This window comes from Pelmatolapia mariae, linkage group LG5 (genome assembly GCF_036321145.2).
Source record: "Pelmatolapia mariae isolate MD_Pm_ZW linkage group LG5, Pm_UMD_F_2, whole genome shotgun sequence".
Lineage (NCBI taxonomy): Eukaryota > Metazoa > Chordata > Actinopteri > Cichliformes > Cichlidae > Pelmatolapia > Pelmatolapia mariae.
In genome coordinates, this window is record NC_086231.1 from 3,394,905 (window position 1) to 3,417,929 (window position 23,025).

Sequence of the window (23,025 nt, forward strand, 5' to 3'; positions counted from 1 at the left end):
CTGTGTATCGAAATGTTCTCAGTTCCATATTATCATAAAGAGAATTCCAATGAGTTATATTGATATTGTTGCCGGATGCAGATGAAGTTCTTTTGGACTGTGCCATGTGTTGTGTTGTGTGTCACGTCACATGTGTATTCATACCTCCAGAGTAAGTTGAACCTCAGTATTTGTCCAGCTCCTCCATATTTCTGATGACCAACACTTTGGCTTGTTCCGGTGTTCCATTGAGTTTAATGAATACTTTGCAGTTGGTGGTCCATGTATTTTGAATTTTTCCCTGTTTCTTCAAGTAACGTGCTTTCCTGGCAATGTCCGCATTTCTTTTTATCAGATGTTCATTCATGAAGACATCGGATCCTTTCAGTTTCCTTCCTTGTTTTAACAGTGCTGTTTTGTGTTTTCTGTTTGCAAATCTCACAATGATGGCTGGTTTGTCACTGTCATTTTTTCGGGGTAGAGGGTGGCAAGCCTCAATGTTGTTATAATCCACTTCCACACCTTTGGACCGTAGAAAGGTAACCACTTGATGCTCCGTGGAGTTGACATCTTCCTCTCCTGGCCCTCCTACATTGTCAGCGGCGACCGCCCGGGCGTATGACCGAGGTTTGATGCGAAGCCCCGTGATGATAACATCGTTCATCCGGGTGTACTGCTCCAAATCCGCCACTCTGTTCTCCAGGTACGCCAGCTGCCGATCCTTCTCGGCGTTCTGGATGCGGAGAGCCTTAACTTCCTCGACCAGGTCCAGGATGGCTTTCTGCTGCAGTTTGACAGTAGAAATCTCCTCTGTCATAAACTCCAGCGACTTCTTAATATCGTCACCTTCCTCGGCTGACAGAACTTTTTTCGGGCCCATGCTGAGAGACGCTCTTGTAGCGTTGCCGTGACGATCGGCTAGCTAGTTGATGCTAGCGTCCTTCCTCTCACTCACCGCTACGGTTCAAAAACATCAACTTCTGAGTTTTCGAGAGGTCGCAAATGATGAGCCACCACTTCTGGACGGTTTCCCACCCACGCTCTCAAGTTTAGTATCCACGGAGAGCTGCCGTTTTCAGGAGATATTTTAAGTTTGCCAACGTTTCTGCTCAGGGAACCTGTTGCTGACAGCATACTGCCTTTGCAGATGCTTGCAGAGAGCTGTTGTCGGATGTTATTAGCAGTTGTTTGTGGTCTGGGTGCAATGTGCACTTTATGATCACATTCTTCACCTTCATGCAATAAAAGTTAATATTGCTCCCCCTGCAATAAAGTCAATAGATTGCAACAAGGGAAAAATGGTAAATGGTAAATGGCCTGCATTTGTATAGCGCTTTACTCAGTCCCTACCCAGATAGCAAGACGACATTGAATCTATGTTGATTTTTCATCCGAACCGTCGTATATGGTCGGGGTTGAAATGCCAATGTTGTAACAACATTGAAATACTGTGGTAAACCGACGGTCTTACTATAGAGACGTTGTAACAATGTTGATTCACCGTTGTTTTTTTGTCATTGATATTTGATCTATTTATAGTCGACCAGGTGACAACAACAACGTTGAGAAAACGTCTATTTATAGTTGACGATCATTCGGCTCCGGTCACCATCAAAAACCATCGATTTGTAGTTGAGCATTAAATTGCATTGCAACTGATCGGGTATAAAGTACCAGAGAAAGTAGATTTATTGTTCATTTGTTATCAATGACTTGGTCTAGTTCACCAGCTTTAAAAAATCGTGTCTACGTGCAATTTATGTATAGTTGACCGGGAAATTAAAGCAGCGATCACTTGGACTATTCCGCAGCACCCCTCTCACATTGGTACATCCCCCCAGGTATTCATTGTCTTCTACAGTAGAGCGGGACATTTGATTTACTCTCAGCGGAATTGACCGGAGAAGGCATCAGTTCATGCACTGCACTGGCCCGCACCATGATTAGTATAAGGTAAGAATGAATGATTTTTTTTTACTCGTTATTTCGTTATGTTTGCATTTGAATAACAATAAAAAACTTGTTAATGTTGTACATTAACGACTTTTTTACTGTTATTTACGTTGCTCCCACAAAATGTGGGAGCCCGAAATTGTGTCTACTTCTTACAATTCGGCAACAAATAAATTGCACTGCGAACAAAGTATATCAACAAAGAAAACATTTTTGTTTCATAATTTCTTCGTTATATTCCCTTACAAAGCTAGCTTTAACGCTTCGAGGTTTCCTTTCTTCTTGCCGTCGCTTCGGCGCTTGACCCAGACTTTCGCTCTGTATATAGTTACTTAGTACTACAAAAAATTCTAAATCTGTGATATATGATTGATAAACGTAAAGTTAACTGTATAAACGTGTTCAATGACTTTGTTACTTTTGATGATTGGAGAGCACTCGCTTCAATTCGCACACGAAAACTTTAGACTCAGTATGAATGCTCACGCAGCATGCCCATGTGACTGTACGTTGTACGCGCACCTAACTTTACGTTGCACGCGTACATGACTTTCCGTTTGTGCCTTAAATAATGAATAAGGCTACGTCCACACGTACCAGCGTATTTTTGAAACCGCTGATTTTTCTATGCGTTTGCACCTTTTGTCCACACGTAATGTATGTCTGGCCGTACATTGTGTTTGTATTTCCAGGCACATTTCACGAAGCAGAACGCAGTCTTCAGAGATATCCACGTGAACGCTGTGATACGTCTGACCTTCAGTCCGAAGCTGAAACTCAGACCAGTCTTAAAAGAAAGCACAAGTAAAACCTTTTTATTCACAAACATATCTTTGATTGTTAAGAATTTATGATCTTGTCTTTTATACATATCTGTGGTGCTTGCATACTGCAATATCACCACATAATATAGTCCAAAAAGTGGAAGTTTGTAAACTTTTTAAAAATGCAAAGCCGTGTACACTTGTGCACTTCAAAAATTCATTGTATACTGTACCTTCTTGCACGTCTCTGTTTCCTGTGTGTGTTGTTAGAAATCAAACTAACTTTAGGAAACAATATGCCAAAAGCATATTTACAATTACTTAAGACCGTTTTTAATTTCTTTTCTTTAGACCAAATCCCCTGTACACATATACGGACTCAGAGGATGAGCAGCCTACAAAAAAACGGTTTCCCCAGGCCCCTCGAGTGAAAATACCAGGTAATAAAATACTGTCTAGTGTCTGTGTACATATCTGTGTCTGACACGAGGAAACTTTTTTGACAAGTTGTCTGTATTCTTAAATACTTAAAAAATTATCTTTTTCTAAACAGCCCTCATCACTCCGCAGTCTGCCCCCCAGCCCACTGATAGCAACCATCATAATGCCCCACCCAGCTCCCGGCACCTTTCGCCACTCCGGCACAAACCGACACAGCTTTGCGATCTCCCCAGCATGCAGAGTCTGATGTCTTCCCTATAGATGGTATGCTTTTTAAAAAGCTTTAAAGCTGCATCACAATGTCATTGTACTCTTATCTAAAAAAAACAAAACAATTTATACTCCTGAATGTCATCTTGTTGTGATTTTTTTTTTCTGTAGATTCCAGAGACTCTGTGAGGCCACTATTGCAAGGCAAGTTTGAAAATCTTGGAATTTCACAGTTTACATGGTATAACAAATATATGTGACAGGCAAAAACTAGTAAACACTTTTAGCAGTTACAAGAACTAACAAATGAATATCCAACAAAAGGGAATAGAAATACATTGTACTGCCAATACTTTGGTTTATTCTTTGTATGACTTGAAAATCAGGCTTTAGGGAAAACTAAATGACATGTTTCTATCATCAATTACATGAAGTAAACACACAAGCACTTGCATACACATTTAAGACATGAGACACGCTAATTCCATCTCATAAAATGTGTCTATAGGTGAGACGCTTTGCGTTGATTGGTGCTGCTGAACCACACTGGAGGTGCGAGTCCGCCGTGTAATGGTTTATGCCATTACAAAGGAGCTGGCCTCTGTACTCAACTGGGCAGGGGAAAAAAAACCAAGGACCAGACAAAGCAAAAAAGGGCATTTAAAGAGACAGCACTGTGCAGATGCATATTTGGTAAGTTTTAACATTTATTGTAGTTTTATGAGCCTAAAGTGAACAATAAAGGGATCAATTGATGTGCTGGGTGCATTTCACATTTCCTATGTCTGTTTTTTGCTATATTACTTTGTCTTTCTTAATAACAAGACTTTCATATCCGGTTAATCTGGAGATGGAGTCTTTGGTCTTCGGCTTGTTTTGTCCTCGGGTTGTACACTTTGTACAGCCTGAGGGCCCATGTTTTCTTTTTCTTTTTCTTTTTTTTTAAAGGATACACGGCACACCATGCTAAGACATATCACATTTTCAGCTTATAGCTCTTTGGGAATCAAATGCGGCAGTTTGCTGATTTCCGCCTGGTGACTTTCATGTTTATCAGCCTAGGAGTTTACATACTTTCTCCCTGCTGAAGACAATTAACAAGAGCTTATTCATGTGCTCTAATTCCCTTTTTTTGTCTTTGTTTTTTTGTGTGTGTGTCTATTTTTGTCCTAGATGGCCTGGCGCAGCAGGTAGGGGCGAACTCTGTCTGAGTTGGTCTTTGCTCAAGCAGTCCAGAAATGGCTCAGATATGATCCAGATCGTACGGGTGGCGCGCAGGACGCCCATCATCCATCCCCATCCCGGAGTAAATAATAAAAAGTGACGTGAAACATAGAAATGTAAATAGGAAACTTTGTCTTTTAATAAAGTACTTTGCAAATGATACATGTCTATTGACCTTTTTTGTTTTTTTTTGTTTTTTTCAATAAAAAGCAACTGTGCGAAAGAGGTGGAAAAGCAATACCATATCTCAACAGTGTTTCAATATCAGAATCTGACATTGTTTCAATGTCAACAGTGTTAGAAAATATAACGTCGAATCAATGTCAGGTTTCAACATTGATTCAACATCAAAACCTGACGTTGTTTCAATGTTAAAAATGGGTGCAAGAGTGACGTTGGGTCAACGTCACACTTCAACGTTGATTCAATGACGTCGCCTGATATTGACTCAACATTGTTTCAATGTTTCCTTGCTATCTGGGTAAGGACCCCAAAGCGCTTTACACTACATTCAGTCATTCACCCATTCACACACACATTCACACACTGAATGTGAAAATGCGTATTTCCTTTTTTTCCCCTATCTGCCCATAAGGTAGGTAATAGAAGAACATATCTGACACAATTAAAAACAGAATTGTTAACTTTAATATGATCACTGACATTAGCATCTAGATGCATAACACATTCCTGTCCAACACTGTTATATATATATTAGTGCTGTCAGCATTAATCTCGTTAATACGACATTAACGCCATAACTGCATTAACGCGGCAAATCCCCATTATCGAGTTAACACAGATTGCACCGTGCGAGGGATGCACGGCGTCAACACATTAGCGTGGTTAACTTATTAATGCTGCGTTAATGCTGCGTTAATGCTGCGTTAATGCTGCGTTAATGCGGTTATGGCATTAACATTGTTTTAATTAGATTAACGCTGACAGCACTAATATATATACATACGGCCTGGCCCACAGGGGAAAAAAACACAAGTCACCATCTGGATTTAACGGAGCAGGAGTGGCAAAGGTCCTCTATTAAATTGTAGGTCCAGGTTCAGCAGCGTTTTGTGCTTAAAACACAAAGTCAGCTGACAACCTACATATACTGAATGTCCTGACATATACATATTAAAGGAAAAGCATAGACATATTCCAAGGTGATGCTGCTAGGATTCAATGGACTCAAATTATGAAAGAGTGACTCCCTGAAGAGGGAGCTCAAGGGATCATATTCACATTGGCCTCTACAGAGCCGAGACTTCAACCCCACTCTGAATCTTTCCGATGGAGAAGACTTTACACAGCAGTACGATTCTCCCATCATCAAAACTCTCAAAATCATTGAAACTCTGCATGGAAATAAATATGGCGAAAAAGTGCCATCATCAAAGCTAGCTGTGGTCCGAGATGTTTGAGTGTGTGACTTTTTTTTTTGGCTGTGCAGTGTACATGTCACTGTATGCCATAACATTTGCACTCCACATATTTGTTTCATTTATTTATGATTTGATCAATAGGTCATTCATTAATCTCTTAAAACGCCTCCCGAGATCAACTTTCAGATCCAGGATTAACTCGTCGTGGTTATATTCATCAGGTTTTCTGTTCTTTAAAGCCTCACAAGATTTAAATTAACCAAGATGGATTTAATCACCTGATATGAATTTATGCTGAATTTATGCCTTATCCTGACACTGGGACTCTTGGTGGCGCTGTCACTTGGTGTTCGCTCGCTCTGCGGTAGAGTATCACTTCCTGTTCCTGCTCGAACACAGTGGTGTTTCTGAGTAGCTTTTCTGCTTAGCAATTCAATTTAAATCTTTTGATACATCCCTTTTTCATAGTATAATCTTAACGTGCTTCATCTGAATCACCCTTTCTGTGTGCTCACTACCTAATTTATAGCCAAAGTATTCACTCACTGTCTCTGTACTGTTTCGCTAGCTTAGCTTAGCTCATAGCCGACTCGTTAGCACTATGGCTACTTCACCTGTCCCTCCTGCACTTTCCTGCTCATTGTGTCAGATGTTTAGTTACTCCTCGGCCTCCTTTAGCAGTAATGATACCTGTAACAAATGTAGCATATTTGCAGCTCTGGAGGCCAGGATTACTGAATTGGAGACTCGGCTTCGCACCCTTCATTCACCCGTAGCTAGCCAGGCCCCTGCAGCTGGTGCAGCCGAAGATAGCGCAGGCCCCGCTAGCTGTTCCCCGGCAGACCCCAAGCAGCTGGGGAAAGAGGGCGGCTGGGTGACAGTGAGGAGGAAGCATAGTCTTAAACAGAAGCCCCAGGTACACCACCAACCTGTTCATGTGTCTAACCGTTTTTCCCCACTCGGCGACACACCCGCCGGGGGTCAAACTCTGGTAATTGGTGATTCTGTTCTCAGACATGTGAAGCTAGAGACACCGGCAACCATAGTCAATTGTCTTCCAGGGGCCAGAGCAGGCGACGTTGAAGGAAATTTAAAACTGCTGGCTAAGGGTAAACGTAAATACAGTAAGATCATAATTCACGTCGGCAGTAATGACACCCGGTTACGCCAATCGGAGGTCACTAAAATCAATATTGAATCGGTGTGTAACTTTGCCAAAACAATGTCGGACTCTGTAGTTTTCTCTGGTCCCCTCCCCAATCAGACCAGGAGTGACATGTTTAGCCGCTTGTTCTCCTTAAATTGCTGGCTGTCTGAGTGGTGCCCCAGAAACGATGTGGGCTTCATAGATAATTGGCAAACTTTCTGGAGGAAACCTGGTCTTGTTAGGAGAGACGGCATCCATCCCACTTTGGATGGAGCAGCTCTCATTTCTAGAAATATGGACCAATTTATTAACCCCCCCAAAATATGACTATCCAGAGTTGGGACCAGGAAGCAGAGTTGCAGTCTTACACGCCTCTCTGCAGCTTCTCTCCTCCTGCTACCCCCCCAAAAACCCATCTCCATTGAGACTGTGTCAGCTCCCAAAAAGACAAAAAACAAACCAAAAACCAGCAATAAACAACTTAAACATAAAAAATCACAAAGAAAGAACAATACAGAATCCACATCTGAACCAAAGAGTAAAACAGTGAAATGTGGATTATTAAATATTAGGTCTCTCTCCTCCAAGTCTCTGTTAGTACATGACTTGATAATTGATCAACAAATTGATTTACTCTGCCTTACAGAAACCTGGTTGCAGCAGGATGATTATGTTAGTTTAAATGAATCAACACCCCCGAGTCATTCTAACTACCAGAAATCTCGAAGCACAGGCCGAGGGGGCAGTGTGGCAGCAATTTTTCACACCAGCCTATTAATTTACGAAAGACCAAGACAGACTTTTAATTCATTTGAAAGCGTGATGCTTAGCCTCGTCCACCCCAGCTGTAAAACTCACAAACCAGTCTTACTTGTTATCATCTATCGTCCACCTGGGCCTTACACAGAGTTTCTCTCTGATTTCTCAGACTTTTTATCTGATTTAGTGCTCAGCTCAGATAAAATAATTATTGTGGGTGATTTTAACATCCATGTAGATGCTAAAAATGACAGCCTCAACATTGCATTTAATCTGTTATTAGACTCAATTGGCTTCTCTCAAAATATAAAAGAACCCACCCACCACTTTAATCACACTCTAGATCTTGTTTTAACATATGGCATAGAAACTGAACATTTAACAGTGTTTCCTGAAAACCCTCTGCTGTCTGATCATTTCCTGATAACATTTACATTTACAATAATTGATTACACAGCAGTGGAGAGTAGACTTTATCAAAGTAGATGTCTTTCTGAAAGTGCTGTAACTAAGTTTAAGAATATAATCCACCCACTGTTATCATCTTCAATGCCCTGTACCAACATAGAGCAGAGCAGCTATCTGAACGCTACTCCAACAGAGGTCGATTATCTTGTTAATAATTTTACCTCCTCACTACGTACGACTCTGGATACTGTAGCTCCTGTGAAAACTAAGGCCTCAAATCAGAAGTACCTGACTCCGTGGTATAATTCTCAAACACGTAGCCTAAAGCAGATAACTCGTAAGCTGGAGAGGAAATGGCGTGTCACAAATTTAGAGGATCATCATTTAGCCTGGAGAAATAGTTTGCTGCTTTATAAGAAAGCCCTCCGCAAAGCCAGAACATCTTACTATTCGTCACTGATTGAAGAAAATAAGAACAACCCCAGGTTTCTCTTCAGCACTGTAGCCAGGCTGACAAAAAGTCAGAGCTCTATTGAGCCAACAATCCCTTTAACGTTAACTAGTAATGACTTCATGAACTTCTTCACAAATAAAATTTTTATCATTAGAGAAAAAATTACCAATAATCATCCCACAGATGTAATATCATCTACAGCTACTTTTAGTACCATTGATGTTAAGTTAGACTCTTTTTCTCCAATTGATCTTTCTGAGTTAACTTCAATAATTACTTCCTCCAAACCATCAACGTGTCTTTTAGACCCCATTCCTACAAAACTGCTCAAAGAAGTCCTGCCATTAATTAATTCTTCAATCTTAAATATGATCAACTTATCTCTAATAATCGGCTATGTACCACAGGCCTTCAAGCTGGCTGTAGTTAAACCTTTACTTAAAAAGCCATCTCTAGACCCAGCTGTCTTAGCTAATTATAGGCCAATCTCCAACCTTCCTTTCATATCAAAAATCCTTGAAAGAGTAGTTGTCAAACAGCTAACAGATCATCTGCAGAGGAATGGCTTATCTGAAGAGTTTCAGTCAGGTTTCAGAGCTCATCACAGCACAGAAACAGCTTTAGTGAAGGTTACAAATGATCTTCTTATGGCCTCTGACAGTGGACTCATCTCTGTGCTTGTCCTGCTAGACCTTAGTGCAGCGTTTGATACTGTTGATCATAATATCCTATTAGAGCGATTAGAACATGCTGTAGGTATTACAGGTACTGTGCTGCAGTGGTTTGTATCATATCTATCTAATAGACTCCAATTTGTTCAAGTAAATGGAGAGTCCTCTTCACACACTAAGGTCAATTATGGTGTTCCACAGGGTTCAGTGCTAGGACCAATTCTGTTTACATTATACATGCTTCCCCTAGGCAGCATCATTAGAAGACATAGCATAAATTTTCACTGCTATGCAGATGACACGCAGCTCTATCTATCCATGAAGCCAGGTAACACACACCAATTAGTTAAACTGCAGGAATGTCTTAAAGACATAAAGACCTGGATGGCCGCTAACTTTCTGCTTCTTAATTCAGATAAAACTGAGGTTATTGTACTCGGCCCTGAAAATCTTAGAAATATGGTATCTAACCAGATTCTTACTCTGGATGGCATTACCTTGGCCTCCAGTAACACTGTGAGGAACCTTGGAGTCATTTTTGACCAGGACATGTCCTTCAACGCACATATTAAACAAATATGTAAGACTGCTTTCTTCCATTTGCGCAACATCTCTAAAATTAGAAATATCCTGTCTCAGAGTGATGCTGAAAAACTAGTTCATGCATTTATTACTTCCAGGCTGGACTACTGTAATTCACTATTATCAGGATGTCCTAAAAACTCCCTGAAAAGTCTTCAGTTAATCCAAAATGCTGCAGCAAGAGTACTGACAGGGACTAGAAAGAGAGAGCAGATTTCTCCTGTATTGGCTTCCCTTCATTGGCTTCCTGTTAAATCCAGAATTGAATTCAAAATCCTGCTCCTCACATACAAGGTCTTAAATAATCAGGCCCCATCTTATCTTAATGACCTTGTAGTACCATATCACCCTATTAGAGCACTTCGCTCTTGCTCTGCAGGCCTACTTGCTGTTCCTAGAGTATTTAAAAGTAGAATGGGAGGGAGAGCCTTCAGTTTTCAGGCCCCTCTTCTGTGGAACCAGCTTCCAGTTTGGATTCGGGAGACAGACACTATCTCTACTTTCAAGATTAGGCTTAAAACTTTCCTTTTGGCTAAAGCATATAGTTAGGGCTGGACCAGGTGACCCTGAATCCTCCCTTAGTTATGCTGCAATAGACATAGGCTGCCGGGGATTCCCATGATGCATTGAGTTTTTCCTTTCCAGTCACCTTTCTCACTCACTATGTGTTAATAGACCTCTCTGCATCAAATCATATCTGTTATTAATCTCTGTCTCTCTTCCACAGCATGTCTTTATCCTGTTTTCCTTCTCTCACCCCAACCGGTCGCAGCAGATGGCCGCCCCTCCCTGAGCCTGGTTCTGCCGGAGGTTTCTTCCTGTTAAAAGGGAGTTTTTCCTTCCCACTGTCGCCAAAGTGCTTGCTCATAGGGGGTCGTATGATTGTTGGGTTTTTCTCTGTATTTATTATTGTGCTATCTACTGTACAATATAAAGCGCCTTGAGGCGACTTTTGTTGTGATTTGGCGCTATATAAATAAAATTGAATTGAATTGAATTGAATTGATCCCAGTGTAGAGGAAACATAGCAATACTGGAGACTGTGATCAGGAACTCCTACAACACTGTTTAACCCTTACAAGTTAATCTGTACACCGGACAGGGCTGAGAGCACTGGATAACAGATGGCTGGTCAATCAGTGCATTTCTAGTAGCAACTTTTGTTTGTTTGCTTCAACAATAAGATTATTAATATCCAAAGACAGCAACAGAACACCAAGGAACAAATAGGCCACAGAATAACATCGGTACTGTTCTCTGTTTTTTCAAAGAAACTGGGAGAGGACAGAACCAGAAAAAATATTAGTCAGCTGTTTAGATGAAAATCCACATTTCTCTCTTAACCTCCTAAGACCCGAACTCTTTCATGGCATGCATTTTTAAATTATCTTTGCTATTTTGGGACCTGATACTTTCAAACTCAAGAACCCTGCAGCCAAATGTAAAATCTGGAACCTTTCTGCAGCCCTTACAAGTCACATTAGACTAAGCTACAGTCTCTCTGTCTTTATGTTGATGATTTGCTTGCTGAAAGCAGATTCTTTAATGTCTTGATGCATGCTCAATCATACAGGTAAGTAAATCCACCAAAGTTGATTCTGTTCACCTGGACGTAGCGTTTTCAGTGGGAGAAACGTTTCATCGCTCATCCAAGTGACTTCTTGAGACTCAGCTGACTGCAGGTTTCCCCAGTCTTATAAACTGTACATTATACAACAGTACAACAGGCTGGGAGGTCAGTTCCTTGATCAGATTCTTTAATTGGTGAAGTCAACACTTTGCGAATCATTAACATGTGCGAATTACTCCCTCCTGACTGAAGTGTTATACCTGTATAAAAGTAATAAGTCAAGGCGAACTAACAGATCTCAAAATATTTGGTTCACTTGAAATGGTCTTAACATCGATGCACTGTTTAATGTTCCTCAAACAGCAATGCTGCAGTCCTTGTTGGTGTTGAGTCAAAGTCTTATTTTATCATGTTTGCACTGAATAAACCTGACCCGGAGTAGGTTTGAGTTTACTGCTATGCTGCTGTGACTGCAAACATCAAAAGCTGCTTCAAAGAACTGGAAGATCCCAGCATCACACAGAGAATAGGTACCGTTCTCCCTCTCGCGCCCAGTGCGGATGGGCCTGGGCCCCCTGGCCTTGGGGTTTTACTTACCTGGACGATTCAGCATGCATCAAGACACAATAAGATGTTGTTTATTATATAAATTATGGTCCTATTAGAATAAAAAAGGATGATAAAGCAGTGTGAGCCTACTTTGTGATTAAAAAGTCAGTTCAGTCGAGCCGTTTTAATGGATTATCCTTCACTCACCACATCTACAGGAAACAGACCTTTAGCTCACTTACTCTCTGACCTCAGTAAACACTTGTTCATCTTTAATACACAGTATATGATTGGGAGTCCTGTTTCTTTGTTGGTTTTATTGTTTAATTTATTAACATCAATACAGAAAGACGTCTCAGACTTGTTATTTTAAATTTGCTGCTATGTTTGTATCATTAAGTCTTCTGTGGGTTGCAGCAACAATTAGGCACTTCGTATGTTGGGCTACTCCCATCTCTGGATTTAGGGACCACAACAGGACATAATGACACCTGCAAGAAGTCTTATATACAAACAAAATCATTTATGAGTTGAATTCAGACTAAAGTTGCTTTTTGCTTCAGTTTCAGTGAATCTGACATTTTCCAGATATTTGATTGTCTTTTTAATCTTTTGTTTCCTTGAAGACATCACTCTTTGCATTGAATCTGAGAATATTATTTACGTTTTTCAAAAGCAATAAGAATCGTTTAATGATTAAAATGCCACTCACCATCAAAATCTACATTGATTTCTTTTTGCGCCTCATGTTTGATTTCCCTCTGTGTGGCGACACAGTGATAGCGGTCGGGTTTTTTCACAGTAGCTTTGAGGACGATGTTGAAGCGATCTCCTTGTTTAGAGACCTGTGGCTCCTCAGAATGAATGGTTTCATTGTTACTGTCCCGCCACTTCACTGTAGGTTTGGGATAAGCATTCTTAACATCACACTGAAGCAGCGCCCAGCCATTTCTTTGAACAACAATTGTGATCTCTGGCTCTGCTGCTCCTGTGAACACATAACAGACAGATTATGTAAGAACAATGGCAGTTAATTGCTTATTTTTTCCTGTTCAGCTACTCTAAGTGCAGATGTGGGTTATAATGTGTTTGAGAACAAAAAGCGGAGTACTGCGTTAACTTTTCTAACATCACAGCTCTGATGTTTGATGAGAAATTTAGTTTTTACTCTTAACAATATTTTTTGACTCACATTAAGAAATTTCCACACAGAAAAAGTTTGGACGTCCCAAAGTTTGTCTAAGAGTTATATAAAAGATTAAAAAAAAAGTTTCAGGCATTTCATAATGTAATAACTGTGGAGGTTACAAAAAATATCATCAACAAAAGCTCTCTAAAATAAAAATACATTTGAATCCAAATTTCTCCACATAATTTAAATTATTAATTACACTGAGAGGGATGCGATACAGTTTGAGCATAATCTCATCAGGTAGTTTTCTACTGGACTGAACAGCTACGTCTAAGGAACACAGTGCCTGGATCAATAACAGATTTTTGGTTACTGAACTAATAATTAATTAGATAATGTAGCAAAAACCCACACCAAATATTTACATATACACTTACAAATACAATTAAAACAGTTTTATTTCTATGAACTGTTTATAAAAAATAATCAGTAAATGCTTTGCAGGGTTCCAACCAAAAGACAGTAAAGTCGCTGATGGATCAATCTTTAACTGTGACGTCACCACAAACGCAACTCACCGGAGACGTTTCGGACCTTTAACCTTTTGAAACGCAGAGGTTGTATGCGACCCAAGTTTACATGTAAAAACTAATAAATTATCATACTGCATATTTTCATGATGACCGGAAACACCGATACAGACATTTTTACGTCATTTGAAAGCTGGGACGTTCGTTTTTCAGCAGATTCGTGAATATCAGTGAAGGATTTACGACATAAAAACAGTAAAGTCTTCATTTACGGCAGTAAATCGTCATTAACCTTACTGCTAGCCTGTCGCATCAGCGATAAAAGCCGTTTATTGGAATGATAAACATGTTTAAAAGACAAACATGAGCTCGATTTAAAGAACAAAACTCCGCAAATTAACTTCAGCTCGTTTGAGTTTAGCCGGGAGTAAAAATAACCTGAAAAAACGTGACTTTATTCGCTCGAAAAGTTTTATCGGAGCTACACAAACTTCTAAAACTGAGACATTAAAACCAATTTTTAAGTACTGATAAATATTTTATCAATCAAGTCCGGTATCTCTGAAATCTCTAAACGCCCATGAGCGGATTTAACCAATCGGTATCTTTGTCCGACGTTCTGAAGACGATTAATCCGATCAGCCAATCAGAAAAGTGAAGCTTCACGCTAGCTATAAGCGCGTTTGATTGACAGCTACTGTCATATAATAGAAATTAACCGCAGTGAAACCACTGTCAGTTTGAAGCCGGGAAAATCACCTGTCTGACCATATATGGAAGTTAACGTAGTTAGCCTCGGTGTTACAATGGAACGAAAAGAAATCAAATAAAACTGTTTTGTCTGTCGAAAAAGAAGCGATTAAATTATAATAAATGTGTAAATCTTTATTTTAATTATTCAGTGCACCATTTTGTACTTGAATTTAGCATTTAGGAACATTTGAAATGCAAAAAGAAATTGAATGAATCCTCATTATTTGTTAACCTTGGAGAGATTTTTATGGAGTTTTGAGCAATTGAGATACTCTGTTAGAGATACTCTGCTTTGCACTTTGAACTACACTCTAATATCTTAGAGCTACTTCCATATATCAGAATGAAACTTGACACATTTATTGTAGACAAAATGAAGATGATATCCAGTAAATTTCAGCCTTGTAGCCCTTATAATGACTGATTAACTGTATTTAATATATGAAGTAAAAGCTTTAAAACATCAAGGCTTCGGTCATTTCCTGCATAATCTTCAAACAGATGATCTGTGTTAGAGCTAAAGGTAAAACTAACAGACTACATGAAATATCACATATTTTATTTCACAGTGATCAAACAGGCAGGTATCAGCTATTTATGGTTTGGAAATTATTACAGTTTATTCTGGTAGTTACAGACATGCAGACGTGCACATGACTGTGAGAGGCTCTAACAAGTTAATATGGGCTCTGAAAGGAAAAAGAAACACACATGTTAGAGGTGACTGTGGTCTCATCAATTTGTCAGTCAGATAAAACTGATGAAAATAAACTCAGAAGTGTTATCCTGCTATATTGGACATGTGTTTTTTTTTTATAATCCCAAAAGAAGGCACAGTCACAGATTAAAATAAAACCTTAAACATTTAAACTGGAGGCTGGTTTATGCTGGTGGATGGCAGATAATCACACAGTGAGTCACACTTTGAACAGCTGTGTGTCTGAAATATAAGGAGAACTTAATATTTATTCAGTGTTTAAAGTTGCATTTGCAGAGATTTTCTTCTTTCTTTTTTTTTTTTGAAGACTCCTCAAATTTTTGATAAATTGACATACGCAGGACCAGCATGCACATAGGAGGTTAAGTTCCAAAAGCACCTCATAGCTGCTATTCTTAACCTGTTTTTCAAGGAAAGGTGGGGAATTAGGAAAAGAGAAGAGGCGTGTGCTGACAGTGGGAAGGACCTTACATTAATCTGTCCTGATGTAGCACAATTTGTCCTAACTCTGATGTTTGGTCATATAAGCAAGAACAGCCTGTAAAAAATATCCCTTCATTACAAGGATTAGAATTTTAAAGAAGGAACATTTAGGGTCAGATTTACAAACATCTGCAGCAGCACAAAATCTTCTTTTGACATTGAAGAGCTGCTGGATTTACTGAAGAGGCACGGTGTCAGTTTTGTAACTGTTGTGAACAGATGTGGTTTTGTGGCCTTACAGCATATTTATTTGTAAGATTTTACTTTTTAGGAAGAAAATATTTAAACAAATCACACAAATGTGAATTATAAAGTCTGCAGCACACAATTTACTTTGCAAATTGCACAAAATCATGTCTTCTGCCTGTTGTGTTTTCTTTTTGGGGGGAGACATTATGAGATCAGATGGTGCAGTACCAAAACTCTCTGTCCTAAAACTCTTCATTCAGTCATGCTGAGTGAAGGCGACCCCCACTTATTTTTCCTTATCAATAATATGGGGATTTTCCCCTAACAGAGCAGAAATGAACTGAACTGAGATGCTGATTTCTCAGCTCCAGGAAGACTTGAGAAACATGTTTAAATTGAACATAGGTGCTGAGAACCAATGTTGTTTTGTATTGTTTTATTTGATCAATACTTTTCAGTTACAGTTTAATCAGATTTAGGAAACAGAATTAGTCACTTATATTTATATTATATATTATATTCAGTTTTAGGAAATCTTTCACTTTCACAAATGTGAAAAAACCTGTTTAAATAAGTTATCAGTAGTTTTAGGATAATTAGGAAAATTAGGATAAAGCAAAAGTTAATTCAAAACACCAAAATGGGGACGGTGAAACAGTCAGCTTGGGATACCATAACAGGACGTCATTAACCAGTTAGTGATGTCATGTCCAGCTTTTATATACAGTGTATGTTTGGGGTTTAGCCGGACTCTGTTCCAGGAAGCATGTTCAACAAACTCTGAGCTGATTAACTCAGTTTGCTGTACTAGAAACACATGTGAACATCAGACTGGATCATAGCTTCTACATCCACAGGTCCACTGAGGTCTGTGTGATGTAAAGTTCCTCACAGAGTTGAGACGTCACAGAGATTTTATTTTGTTTAGTGACGACTCTGTGAGCACGTCAGATTTCTGATAAGTAGACAGGAGCAGGACCAGCATGCACATGGGACGGTCTCAGTTTTGTCCACCAAATATCACTACAGGTGTGCTGTAGGGGTGAGACCCTGATGTGCATGCTGACTGTTTCATCTGTAAACAATCAGCTGATTTATAACAGCACTCACCAACAACAAGAAGCTCAATCCTGAATGTTTTTCCTCTGCTTGGAAAGTTGCAGGTGTAGTTTCCTTCGTCCTCCAGTTGAACTTTATTTATTCTTATGGAGGCGCTGCCGTGCTGCAGATCTCGAAAATGTGAGACTCGACCTGGGAGGGCAGGACTATGATCCAGCCCAGTATCATGTATATACACCTTCTTTTCAGTTCCTTCCTTCGTCCACTCAAACCGCACAAACTCAATGTTCTCATTGGTGCCAAGGGAACAGGGTAAAATGGCATCATCACCTTCATTCGCATTCACAGTTTTCCCTGAAAGACAAAACATGAATTAAACAGTGAGTTCACTCTTCAGTTTAGTTCCTCTTCACATTTTTCTGTGGTCCACGCCCCACTGCACAGTTTGAATGACAGGTTTAAATGGAGGGTGAAGAAGCTGAAGAGTTTGATTATATTTCCAATATAAATTTGATAAATAGTATTTTGTGTTTTATAGTTATTTTGGCCTCTGTATTGGTTTCTGATTTTATTATTTGTGCCTTTAATCCGAGTTAGTTATTGATGACTTTCAGTTTATTACTTCCTCTTTGTATTTCCTTTCTCTGCACTCAGTCTTGTTTTGTGTCTTTTTTCCATGTTTGTCTTTCTGTGAACATTTCATACGTTTGAGTTCTTGTCTCTGTGTTAGTGATTTCTTGTTTTATTTTAGTGATCCTTGTCCAGTGTGTTTAGTGTTCAGTTTTACTTTCCTCAGTTTTATTTTCCCTAATGAGTTTCAGTTGTGTTGCCAGGTGTGTCTGCTGTCTCTAATTACCTGCTGTGGGTTTATAGCTCCTGTCTATCCTCAGCCTTTTTCCACATCAAACACGCTGTGGGTAGTTTGTTTGTTGTAAGTTTGAGACCTGCCAATGAGTCTGGATTTGGGGTCTTAGCTCTTCCTGGAATACCACAAGCCCCCCCTGACTATGACATCTAGCATAACATTAGCTAAATATACAAATACAAACAAACATGTCATTAACATCTGTCTTAACCATGGACAGTTTTTAAAGACAATCTTTGGATAAAGTTCATGGTTGTTGTTGTTGTGTCAGTCTTTACCTATTAGTGTATCAGCTCATACATTAACACATGATGATGTAATGATCAGTGACATCATCACAAACAGGGCTCACCCCCGAGGTTTTCTCCTGTCCCGTCACTAAAGGTGACCTCAAAAGGGAAGCAAAACAACCTGCTGTATTAGACTTATTATGATTCTAAATGTGGTCATGGATGTTTTATAATCACACAGTCAGAAAACCCTTTAAACAGCTGTGTGTCTGATATATGGGGAGACGTAAACATTTATTTATTTACTCAGTGTTTATAGCTGCATCACAGAGATTTATTTTGTTTAGTGTAGACTCCCTGGGCATCTCCGAGCTTTGATAAGTAGACAGATGCAGGTCTTATCTTATCAAGTTTGTTTCAGAGAGGATGAACTCAGAGGCTCCACCAAGGCCCAGTCTGAGATAAACAAGGATCATAGTGAACTGTGAATCATGCTAAACTGTTCCAGTAGTGTCCAAGGATAAAATATGGAACTAGAAATGAGTATAATGGCTCACCTTTACTGTATTTATTACATTTATGTTTTTAGAAGTCAGTCAGTCTCTGAATACTGATTTCTGCTAATATGACTGCATCCATATGAACTCTTGGAACTTTTTTTTTTAATCTCTTCTTCACCGTGAGGTAACTGTTGTTAAGATTAAGTTGCTCAGGGTCTTCTCCTTGTTACCATCTGGTAGACGTTACAGGAGTCTGCCTGCTCAGACTACAAGACTTAAAAACAGTTTCTACCCTCAAGCCATACGACACCTCAACCACGACACTTAAACACACACAACACACTCTGGAGGATGCACTCAGAAGTTACCCTGCAGCTTCACAAGTACTCTGTGCAATCTGCACTGGTCACTCCACTTTATTGGTATTTATATTAACAGAAAAAAAATGTGCAATACTGTACTAACTGCAAAAATTTCTTTGTACTGTTCAGTCTGTACTGCTGCTCATTCTTGCCACTCTGCAAAATCCCATTTGCCCCTGGTGGCATTTAATCACTAGTGTGTACATATATTTATATACATATATACATAGATATATTTAGTCTGTTAACTATTAATCTTTTTTCTTTCTTTTTCCAAATTAGTGAGACCATTTCCTCTCATTCTTACAAGCACGGCTGGACTGGCCATTCCATTTTATTTTATTTTATTTTTTTAGAACGGTATAAAGTATGAAAGGTGGTGGATTGGCCACTTGGTCATGATTGACTCTGGGCTGGACCAATTACAGCCGAGGGGTCAGATGCACCATCCCCCTTTACTGGCGCAATGGCTCTGAAAGCAATCTTATCACAGTTATCTGCTTTAATCTGCACATTTGAGAGTTATACCAGAAAGCCAAGTACTTTTGTTTTGAGGCTCTTTTTCTACAGGAGCTACAGTATCCAGAGTCATACGCAGTAAGGAGGTAAAATTATTAAATAGATATTGACCTCTGTTGGAGTAGCTGCTCTGAAGATGATAACAGTGGGAGAATTATATTCTTAAACTTAGTTACAGCACTTTCAGAAAGACATATACTGTGATGAAGTCTACTCCCCACTGCTGTGTAATCAGTTACTGTAAATTTAAATGTTATTATGAAATGATCAGACAAGAGAGGGTTTTCAGGAAACACTGTTGTTCAGTTTCTATGTCATATGTTAAAACGAGAACATATGTGTGGAATTACACAACATCAATAAAATAAAGTCACATGCAGGCAGTACACACAACAACAACCAGCAGCTAAGTGCACCAAGAAGCCAGAACACAGTCGAAGGTCTCTGCTCAGCAAACCCTGCAGCAGCTCTGCTCCCGAAGCTGACAGTTTGGAGGCGGAACACAAAGGAAGAAGGCACTCATGTGATTGGTCACTTTCAAAGCCCAGTTACTGCATTAAACCGGGGTACATGATGGCAGTAGTTATGGGATTTCTGGCTCTTTTTAGAGAACCGGCTCTTTCGGCTCGCCTCACTAAAAAGAGCCGGCACTTTGGGCTCCGAACCGGCTCTTCAGGTTGTTTTGTTGCTTTAATTAATTTATTATTAACAATAATATGAAATTATGCACAAAAGGAATTACTAATGTAAAAAAAAGTGGTTTTATTTATATATGTTTATATATAAATATATACAGTGGCCCCTAGAGACAAAGCACGTACAAACTCCAAAATACATTTCTAGCGTTAACTGAACTTCCAAAACAGAGCTACCTAGATCACTTAAATTACACGATTGAAAGCATATGTGTATTGTTTGTGTATTTATACACAAGCACTCATATATATTTAAATAATTTTAAAAAATGTTCATTTACCTGTTACTACCACACACCAAATCCGGTCGTTGGTACTTGCTGGCTTGTGTAGCCACTAGGTAACAAAAGCTCAACACTGCGCCCTAGCATCCTGGAGCACTTCTGTTGTGTTTTGTATGTGTTTTGGAGTTTTTACGTGCTTCTGAGTTTTTACGTGTTTTGGAGTTTTTTAGGTGTTTTGGAGTTTGTACGTGCTTTGTCTGTAGGGACCAACGTAAATATACTTTTATTTATTCACTCCACATAAAATGTAATAAGTAAATCATATAATACAAAAACCAACTAGTCACAGTTCAACTTTTAACTATTTAAATTTTCAGCTTTTTCCTTTTAAACAAATTTAAAATGGAACAACACAAAACGCTGCAAACCACAACACAATTAAATATAAATTAAAATATGAAAACAAAAAGAAGATGCACATTCTCTGTCATATAGGCCTGCATGAATAAACTTTCTGAATCCTTTATCATCCGCAACTGAAAATAGTTGTGGATGATTACTATACCTTTCTAATGTAACCTTGTTGTCCCTGGCTCTCTTTCTCTCTCTCTCTCTCCCGCTCTGTTCCTGTGCTACTGCGAGTGTAACTACCGCCCCTCCCCCCTCTGCCCAGCGCAAAGCACAAGGCTCGCGTGCAGAGTGAAGCAGAAAAAAAGTGCGAGAGAGAGGGTGAGAGAAGGAAAAAAAAAAACCCCACGGCTCGCGATAAGGAGCCGGCTGGCGTCGTTCACGTCAAAGATCCGGCTCTAAGAGCCATTTCGTTCGCGACCGACACATAGATGGCAGTAACAGCGCTGTAAGCGAGGAGGCGGGGGGAAACATCGGGGACACAAACTCTGTGTTTACAGTTTGGAAAATGAACGTTTGCGGAATCAACTGTCAACACTTCTACTGGTGACTATTACTGGATTACTTTAATGATGAAGAAATCTTATAAACTGACGAATCGAAGGGCTTTTTGTGGGTTTTCAGGAAGCAGCACACAAACCGCTGACACGTCACATCTAAAGACATCTCCAAATGAACCAACGAGTATCAGAAATAATCAAGAGGATACTTTCATTTTATTGATCTGCTACAGTGATCAAACCAGCTCCTCACTATGTCCTGCGTTACGCGTGTATACTGGGTATTATGGTAAGAGAAACTGAGCTTGGATTTCAAACTAAAAGCAGTTTTTAAGGTGAATGTGATTTAATCATTAAACAGCATGTATCCAGTCATTAATGATATAATAAATCATGAAATACATAAAAATATAGAAATTGTTGTTAAAAATGTTCAAATTGTAGATGCTGTATATAAAAAAAATTACTATGCTTTGTTGACACATTCATTTGAATTATTATACATTACTATCATAATAAAGATATTATTTTAGTTTAACAATTTTTATTATTATTATTGCTACTGTTATTGCTACAATGATTATTACAAAGACTGGTACTATTGCTATTATTATGGCTGGTATGCTGGAGTTCATTGTTTTCAATTATATTTTCATTCTGACTTCATTCTGAAGGTACAACTTCATATAATTGTGGAAATCTATCACAGGGACAGTCAACCATTAATGCTCACATCCACACATATCATTATTATTAATATTAACAGCTCCAGTGGTATATGCATTCACCTAACAAGAGAAAGTTCCCTGCTCTGATGAGGAGGCGTCACCAAAGGAGTCCAAATGTGCAGAGCTGCCTGCTGTGAAGACCTCTTGTGAGTAATGGAGCAGCCAAAGTAGCTTCTTTATGGTGTCAGAACTTAGTTTTTCAAAATAATAATAAAATTCCACAAAGTTATAAAATATTTATTTTCTTATCTGATTTTAAATCCAAATTTAGAATGGATTGTGAGGAAATTTAGTGTCTTCACAAATTAATTTCACTTCTGATTGATAACATAAACACACCGGCATTTTCAAATCACAAGTTAAATCTGGTGCAAATGATCACAGAATAAAAATCTGAATGTAGAGAGAAAACAGTATATTGCAATAGATTCTGAATGCCTCCTACATTCACCATTTATTAACTTGTTATTTGAACAAAAAAAATTAATGTTTCTTTGGTGAAAGTATTTAAATCATGCACGAGCTGCGTAAAATTCAACAACTTAATTTATTCTTGTTGAGATGACATGATACAATCTAGCAAGAGCGGTTAGTTTCCTGGATTTCAAACCACAGGAGAATCACCGGGTTGTAAGAGGCAAAAAAACATACACACACCACGTGTATCCTATTGCTATTTATTGTGGTTTAACCTGTCAAGGACTAAAATGTGAAGAACATTTTGCATCAAGCCTTGTAATCATAGCTCAGAGGTTAGCACTGCTGCCTCAGAGCGAGAAGGATCTGAGTTTGACACCACCAACCAGCCGGGCCTTTCTCTGTGGAGTTTCAATGTGAGTTCCTGTCTGTGTTAGCCTGTGATAGACTGACGACCTGTCCAGGGTGTACCCGCCTCTCACCCTGTGACAGCTGTCACGACTCTGATAAGGACAAGCTGAAGAGGATGACTAGAGTGAAAAATGCACATGAAAAGTTTTATGTTAACCACTAAATATATAAAAAAAAAAGAAAATATATGCTCAGCACCCTTTATTAAA

The 23,025-nt window shown here is 39.1% G+C and overlaps 1 protein-coding gene and 1 long non-coding RNA gene across 6 annotated transcripts in view; one reads left to right on the forward strand and one right to left on the reverse strand.

The window, feature by feature from the left end:
• The window catches only part of LOC134627351 (butyrophilin subfamily 1 member A1-like), a 52,744-nt gene that overhangs the window by 17,674 nt on the left and 12,045 nt on the right, over nt 1–23,025 (reverse strand). For 2 of the 4 annotated variants that reach the window (XM_063473358.1, XM_063473359.1), the window contains exons 2-3: nt 17,009–17,311; nt 12,806–13,081 (exon numbers count right to left, since the gene is read on the reverse strand). In XM_063473358.1, coding sequence (XP_063329428.1) covers nt 12,806–13,081; nt 17,009–17,311 — 579 coding nt within the window. Of the gene's footprint in view, nt 1–3,644; nt 3,959–12,805; nt 13,082–17,008; nt 17,312–23,025 lie in introns of those variants that run through there. The other 2 variants (XM_063473357.1, XM_063473356.1) reach the window with 2 other exon arrangements.
• LOC134627353 (uncharacterized) lies at nt 1,703–4,731 on the forward strand. 2 transcript variants are annotated; one of them, XR_010093898.2, is made up of 7 exons: nt 1,703–1,932; nt 2,625–2,736; nt 3,048–3,136; nt 3,250–3,401; nt 3,519–3,551; nt 3,856–4,040; nt 4,521–4,731. It is a non-coding gene; the product is annotated as an uncharacterized LOC134627353 (long non-coding RNA). The 2 variants fall into 2 exon arrangements; XR_010573668.1 differs by lacking the exon at nt 1,703–1,932 and having other exon boundaries at nt 2,366–2,736.